Source organism: Octodon degus, unplaced genomic scaffold (assembly GCF_000260255.1).
Source record: "Octodon degus isolate 3935 unplaced genomic scaffold, OctDeg1.0 scaffold00080, whole genome shotgun sequence".
Lineage (NCBI taxonomy): Eukaryota > Metazoa > Chordata > Mammalia > Rodentia > Octodontidae > Octodon > Octodon degus.
In genome coordinates, this window is record NW_004524656.1 from 1,820,079 (window position 1) to 1,827,620 (window position 7,542).

The following is a 7,542-nucleotide window of genomic DNA, read 5'->3' on the forward strand; positions in this document are numbered from 1 at the left end:
CTGATGCTTCGCTAAGCTTGTTCCAAGTAGGTGCTTTAGACCACTGAGCCATCTCTCCAGCCCCATGGCTCACAGTTTAGAGAGGCTTCAGCCCACACCTGTTGGCTCCATGGCAGGGGGCATGGCAGAAGGACAGGACAGGCAGGAGCCATGAGCTGGTCTTCCTGCTTTCCCTCTATGCTCCACCCAAGCTATATGCCTATTGGTTGGTGCTGCCCACACACAGCACGGGTCTTCCTATTATCCACACTCAGAACCACACTAAACCAACCAGTGAACCAGTTATCATTCCCATAATCAAATGTCACCATTTCATCCATAATCCAGCCACTGCCTAAATGCCCCATCCCTATGAGTGTATGAGGCTTCAGGGGCCATCTGGGTATAAGCCATTGCATATGCATTGCAAAACAGGCAGCAAAGTTTGGGCAGAATAGTTGTCTAAAACTGAAATAGCCCTGGCTGATGGGTAGTATCTACAGTAACAAAATTCTGTATTTCCCTCTCTGGGAATTGGACCTGCAGGTCAGGGAAAAACTGTTCAAACTGAAGAAACTGTTGACCTCTTAGGGTCAAACTGTTAAATGATCCAATGTCTCATCATGTCAATTCATTAATCTTCAATATGGCAGATTTAGTAGTCAATAAGGTTAAGTATTACGAGAGATTAACAGGAAAGAAGAACGAAGGTGGGCTTGGAGCCTCTTAGTTCAGGCTGCTATAACCAAGCACCATAGAGTTGGTGCTTTATGAACCATAAATATGGTGTTTTTTTTTTTTTTTTTTTTTTTTTTTTGCAGTTCTGGGACTACAAGTCTAAGAACAAGGTGGTAGAAGGCTAGGATATAATTTAGAGGTACAGCACTTGGCTAGCATGCACACAAGGCCCTGGGTTTCATCTCCAGCACTGAAGAAAACAAAACAAACAAAAAGAGTAACAACAACAACTAAGGTGCTGGTCAATTCAATACGATGAGGGCATCCTCATTCATAAACAGCCATCTTGTGTCTGTGTCACACATAGCAGAAGGGCCTGTGAAGTTCTCTGGGGTCTCTTATAAGGGGATTTATCTCACTCATAAAAATCCCACCCTCATAGCCTAATTCCTTCCCAAAGGTCCTATCTTCAAATATATTGAGGATTGGGTCTCCATACATAAATGTGGGGAAGGACATGACCATTCTACAGCAGGGTCTGTAGTTGCCTTTCCTATTGAGAGAAAAAGATGAAAGTTAGAGGGAAGGAAAGTTTAGAAGATAATGTCTTTCTTTCTCTTTTCTTTCTTTCCTTCCTCTTTTCTTTCTTCCTTCCCTCATTCCTCTTTCCTTCCTTTCTTTTTTTTAATTTCTTTCTGGGACAGGGTCTTGCTACACAGTTCAGGCTGGCCTTGAGCTCACTTTGTAGCCCAGGCTGGTCTCACACTCACCATGATCCTCCTGCACTCCAAAGGGAGGCACTGCAGTCAGGAAAAGGGTTCAGTTACTCCTGGGTACTACAGTGGGCTTAAAGACAAACTCGGAGCTCAGCCATTTAAATAAAATACTCTATTCTCCTTATTTTCCTAACCACTGGGACTGCAACTGCCATCCTACCCATCAATAAGGCTTGAAAACACTCTTAAGTTGTGAATCATTTCTTTTCTTAGGTCCAGTAAATTGCTGTGTTCTGTAGTTTTGATCTCTGTGCTACTTCTCAAATTTGTCCTTCTCTCTAACAGGCACTGTTGGGCAGCTTGCTGCGTGGTTTCCTTAAGCATTTTTTTTTTTTTTTTTTTAGCATCATCTTTTTGGAACCCTCTGCTAGAAGAAAGATCAAAAGATGTCCTGGGAACACGCCATAGCTATTTGCTGTGACGGTTTTCTGCAGGTATTGCCGTTTAGTTTCTGCACAGCTCACCACACTCGTTTCTCTTCCAGTCTCCTACTGTGTTGGAACCCTGGCAACTCACACTGAGATCAAACGAGTGGCAGAGGAGAAGGTCACTTTGCCCTGTCACCATCAACTGGGGCTCCCTGAAACAGACACCCTGGATATCGAATGGCTGCTCACTGATAATGAAGGTGGACAAAAAGAGGTAAGTATGCGTGTGGCTGGAGTACCCCCTCTCCTTTGTCCCTCTACGTTTTTATGTTCCTCAGTCTTCTACCTCATTGGCTCTGAAAGAACTGTAACTGTCTTCATCTGGCTTAAACCTGAAAGATTATAGCTTTAGATACAAAACTACAGGGTATTTCAGTTGTTGGCCTGTTAGGTTCCTTGAGCAAGCCAGAGGGACTAGAAAGGTGTTTGGCAAAGGACTGGGAAGTGAAGCTGCATTATTAGCATCTTTGGAGTAAGATACAGCTCTTTAATCCCCTAGCCACATGGATAGATATGAACCTGAAGCCTAGAATTCTGAGAGGCCAGCTTTTCTTTTTCTTTTTTCTTTTCTTTTTTTTGAGGAATCTGGGATTGAACTCAAGCCTCTACACTTGCCAGGCAAGCACTTATTCCACAGAGCCATCTCCCTGGCCCCTAGCTTTCCCTCATTGTATACCATCACTATTTGGTGGGCCTCAGCTTGCTCAGTTATGATGTTCATGCTAAGATTTTATAGTATGATAAAGCAGGCATAGTGGCCTACATTTATCAACTCAGCTACTTGGGAAGTTGAGGCAAGAAGACAGAAATTTCAAGGCCATCTTGGGCAATGAAAGAAGTCTTATAATTTTATTTATTTATTTTTGGTGGAACCAGGGATTGAACTCAGACCCTTGCACTTGCCAGGGAAGTGCTTATTCTACTGAGCCATCTCCCCGGCCCCTAGAAGTCTTATAATTTTAAAAAGGGTTGGAGACATGGTTCAGTGATACAGCACTTGCCTACCAAGCATGAAGCACTGGGTTTAATTCCTAAAGGGAAAAAACATGCATGAACCAAAAGAGGAAGTAGAATACATAAATGAAAATGTTGCACACAAATGTAACTGACCAGCAAGGGAACGGACACTGGTCCTGGAGCTAGAAAATAAAGGAGCTCAGGGCTCATGTTGGGTAAAGTCAAGAGGAGCCATGGCCTCCTGTGCTTCTGGCTCTGCCATCTGAAGATCCAGTGGCTTGCCTGCCATTAGAGAATGACAATGACCCACCCCTATTATCCTTGCTGCCTTGTCCGCGTGCAGCCACAACAGCGATCCTCAATCAGGTGTGTGAGCATCACTCTTTTCACTTCTTTTCCTCACTAACTTTGTTGCTGTTGCTCAAAAACTTATCTTTTTGTTTAAAATTTTGCTTTTTTTTTTTTTTTTTAAATACAAGTGTTCTTTGAAATTAAATGGACTATCTTAAGAACGGGATACGAAACTTTATGCCAGTTTGTTATTCATGCATAGATGTAGTATCAGTTGTGTCTATATTGCTTTTGTAAGTGCTTTGTTACTCTGAAAATGATGTTTAAAATATAATATCCTCTAATAGTGTCTATGAGGATACAAACATGTTTTATTTGGATAAATATGGACACTCATATCTTTTCTGTATTTTCTGGCTTGCATTTCTATTATGATTATACATATATATACACAGAAAGATATGATAATAAAACAGCATGAATGCTTATATATTTTAGAAAATAGAAAAGAATGTAAGAAAAACAAAAGAGAAAGATAAAGAGAAAAATTTCTTTGTGTAAAAAAAAAAAAAGATAAAATTTTGCTTTTTTAAAAAAAAAACAGCCCTGTAACTTAAGGAAACTTTTAAATTTGACAGAGCTTTACTCCTTTTCCTGCTACAAAAGTGAAAAGTTTCCCTCTCCTCTTCTCTGTATCTACCATTAATATAAGATGATTTATGGAGCTAGTGAGACAGCTCAGCGGCTTAAATGCCTCCCTGGCAAGTGCAAGGTCTGAATTGAATCCCTAGCACCAAAACAAAACAGAAAAACCAACCTGTCATAAGATGGTTTATGCTGGAAGAAGCTAAGGTTTTCACTGAAAATATATTTCAGGCTCAATGTTGAAGTTTAACTTTCTTAAATAGCTTTCTACAGCACTTTAATGCTTTGATTTGGGGTTGTAAATCAAACATATGCTCCTGGTTATGAACTTCCACTTGCCCTTGATGCAGGACAAGTTCAGAGTTGAACCCCATCTCTCTCCTCTACTGTAAGACCCCAGTGCTCTGGTCCCTGCACCTACCATTGCCTCTGTCTGAATAATCTGCCTCATCATCTTTAACAAATATCACTAAATAATTTCCTCTTTAACAATGCTACACATGGGCTGGGGAGATAGCTCAGTACAATAAGCAAGCACCAGGCCCTGAGTTCAATCCCCAATATCATTAAAAAAAAACAAAAAACAAAAAAACCCACACGTAATTTTAATTCAAGTGTTTTCATTTGAACTAAAGAAAGACTAAGTTCCCTGGAATTTTTTTTAGCCAAATGAATATAACAGATAGCAAGTTTATGTTCATTTAAAAGTTCCAATTCCTACCAGGCATGGTCGCACATGCCTGTTATCCTAGCATTGGAGGCTGAGGCAGGATGATCACTGCAAGTTCAAGGCCAGCCTACGCTCCATAGCAAGTTTTAAACTAGCCTGAACTACACCATGAGACCTTATCTCAAAAAAGAAAGCCTTAAGGGCCAGGGAGATGGTTCAGCAGAATAAGCGCTTGCCTGGCAAGCGCAAGGGTCTGAGTTCAATCCCTGGTTCTGCAAAAAAAAAAAAAAAAGAAAGAAAGAAAGCCTTAATTCCCTACTTACCTTCAGTTGATAATCTAAGACAAAAAAAGAGTCTTCACCCAATCACTCAGATTGCACAAGTTTATTTAGCACTTACTGTATGCCATGCTAGGTACCGGGATACAAGAGTACAGAAGCCACTGTTGTCCCTGCCTTTTAGGAGTTTAAAATGAAAAGATATTCAGTAACAGAAGAAAGGGAGGAACATTAGCTACATGCCAGATATAATTCTGTTTAACACATAATACCTTGTTTTATTTAATCTTCACTTCTTTAATTAGTAGGATTAGGCAGATTTTACAAATATGGAACTGAGTCACGTATGTAAGTGTTCACACATACCCTGATAAACACACATGTGCAATGTGGAAATTTACTAAGATCATCTGTTTTTACACGAATGAGCACAGTGTGATACTGTTATCTGATGGCTGGTCCTGAGGGAATTCTTTTCAAGTTCCTGATGTCCTGAACAAAGAACTGGAGAAGTCACACACACAAAATAGCTGGGCCCAGTGTGGTATCATATACATGTAATCCCAGCACTCTGGAGACTGAGGCAGGAGGATCACTGTGAGTTCGAGACCAGCTTGGTCTACAAAGTGAGCTCAAGGCAAGCCTGAACTGCAATGAAACCCTTCTCAAAATGACAAAAAAGGAAGAAAAGAAAAAGGAAGAAAGGAAGAAAGGAAAGGTAACAGGTGTACAGCTATCACAGTGAACAGACTCACAGCACCCGTTAGGATAAAGGAAAGGTATATTTTTTTTTTCCAAAATTCCTGGACTGAATTCCTTCCCTGCAAATAAGGCTCTGGGACAGTTGCCCCATCAAAGCCTCACATGGGCTGGTGCCAGATTTAAACTGTCCTATGGAAAGACTCACTTGGCTTCGTTTCTTTTCTTTCTTTCCTTCCTTTCTCTCTCTCTTTTTTTCCTTCCTTCTTTTTCTTCAGTACTGGGGGTTGAACTCAGGACTTTAAGCTTCCCAGGAAGATGCTTATGCTGCTGAGCCATCTCCCCAGCCCACTTGGCTTCTTGCCAGATGTACAGAAGAACAGAAAACAGTACTTTTCAGATTGGTTCCATGTACAGTGCCTGGGAGCCACAGGGCCACCCTGGAACTTGTGCTTTGTGCGTGTCTCCTTGTTTGGCTGGTTCGCCCCAGCCCTACTCTCCTCCCCCAACACACTTGCGAGATGCTGGGAAGCAGCACCAAGGCATAGTTCCCAGTCAGCCCCATGATCACGGGGGCAATGGCCAGAAGGCAAGAGCAATTGGTCTAAGACAGTGTTCAGTGGGTCAGGGTATCAAATGCATGATGACTTCCAGTGTTTTCAACTTAAAATTATCGGAAGGTAACCCATCCTAAGTGGAAGAGCACTTGTAGAATACTGTTGCTTAACTCTGTCATGTTTGCCAGTGAGTTCTAAAATTCTCTCTTGCAGCATTTTTTATCTATGTATTTATTTTAGTGGCACTGGGGATTAAGCCCAGGGCCCCATGTGTGCCAAGCACTGTACCACTGAGCCACACTCCCATGCTCTGAAGGGTTTTTTTTGGAGCCAGGGTCTCACCATTTCAGACTGTCCTTGAGAGCACTCTGGAGCCAGGCTAGCCCTGAGCTCACACCGGCCCGCTCTCCTCAGCCCTCTCGGTGCCGCCTCGATAACACGGGTGTGCACGCATCACTGTGGTGCGAGGCTTTCTAAGTCTTTATCTTTGGTGCCTGGAGTCAAACTCAAGCCCTCGTGCTTGCCAGGCAGGCGCTGTGCCTTTAAGCTGCATCCCTGGGGAGGCTGGTAATTCTTCTGAGGCCGTGTCCCTAAGGCCAGCATGAAACTACTTCTTTACACATTAATTTCTTCAACTGCCTTTTTTGTTGCAGGAGCATATTTAGTAGAATTCTAATAATACTTATTAAATTTAGTTCATGGATTTTTAAAGTTATTCTTTGCACTTTTGGATTTTCTAGGTACATTTTATATATAATATTCATCACAGAGAATTTGTCCCTATACATGATATGTGTTGCTTTTTCCCCCATTCCCCTCCCCTCCCTTCAACCCCTTTTCCTCTCATGTACAAAAGCTTTGTTTCAGGTCTGGGGAGATAGCTCAGTGGCCTAAGTGCCTGCCTGGTAAGTGCAAGGTCCCAAGTTTGATCCCTGGCACCACAAAAAAAAAAAAAAAAAAAAAAGAGAGAGAGAAGAAAAGAAAAAAGAAAAAAGTTTGTTTCCATGTTTTTCTTCTATTCTTTTCATTCTTTGCCCTTCTTTCCATTCCTCCTCCCCACTACCTCGTTCCCCTTCTCATTTGAACATTTTCTTCTCATTTCATAAAATCTATTTTACATTTCAGTCTGTACACTTTTGGTTTCTTACACCAACCAAACAAGGCAATATTTAAACACGTCTCATTTATTTTACTTAAAAGTATGGCCTCGAAGGGCTTCATGGTTAGCCAACATTTTGGCCCTAGCCTTTCAAAGTCAGTGAAGACTCGGGACATAGGAGAACCTGTACTATAACAACATGTAACTCAGTTGTGCTCTAAATTTTCTGATTAAGATTATGGAGCCACAGAGAAATGTGTTCGATGATGTAAAGTGAGCCTGGGGAGAGTCACATGGAGAGAAAAAACATTTTCTTAAGCTTTCACAGTGAGCAAATTGGTCAAGCAATGGCCGTGACTCATCCTCACGTCAGACACTGACAAAAGGATGTACAAAAGGCAGTACAGGGCTACAGGATAAATCCTGAGAGTATTTGGCTGACCTTATCAGATACAAAAGTTACATTTCTTGGTATGTAGGTCTTG

General features: G+C 41.6%; 1 protein-coding gene and 1 long non-coding RNA gene across 2 annotated transcripts in view; one reads left to right on the forward strand and one right to left on the reverse strand.

Moving 5' to 3' along the window:
• The window catches only part of Clmp (CXADR like membrane protein), a 100,402-nt gene that overhangs the window by 73,872 nt on the left and 18,988 nt on the right, over positions 1 to 7,542 (forward strand). The window contains exon 2 of the mRNA XM_023721155.1: positions 1,918 to 2,075. Coding sequence (XP_023576923.1) covers positions 1,918 to 2,075 — 158 coding nt within the window. The remainder of the gene's footprint in view (positions 1 to 1,917; positions 2,076 to 7,542) is intronic.
• Positions 1 to 7,542, reverse strand: part of LOC111818125 — a 48,095-nt gene that overhangs the window by 9,431 nt on the left and 31,122 nt on the right. The gene's annotated exons all lie outside the window — the stretch shown is intronic.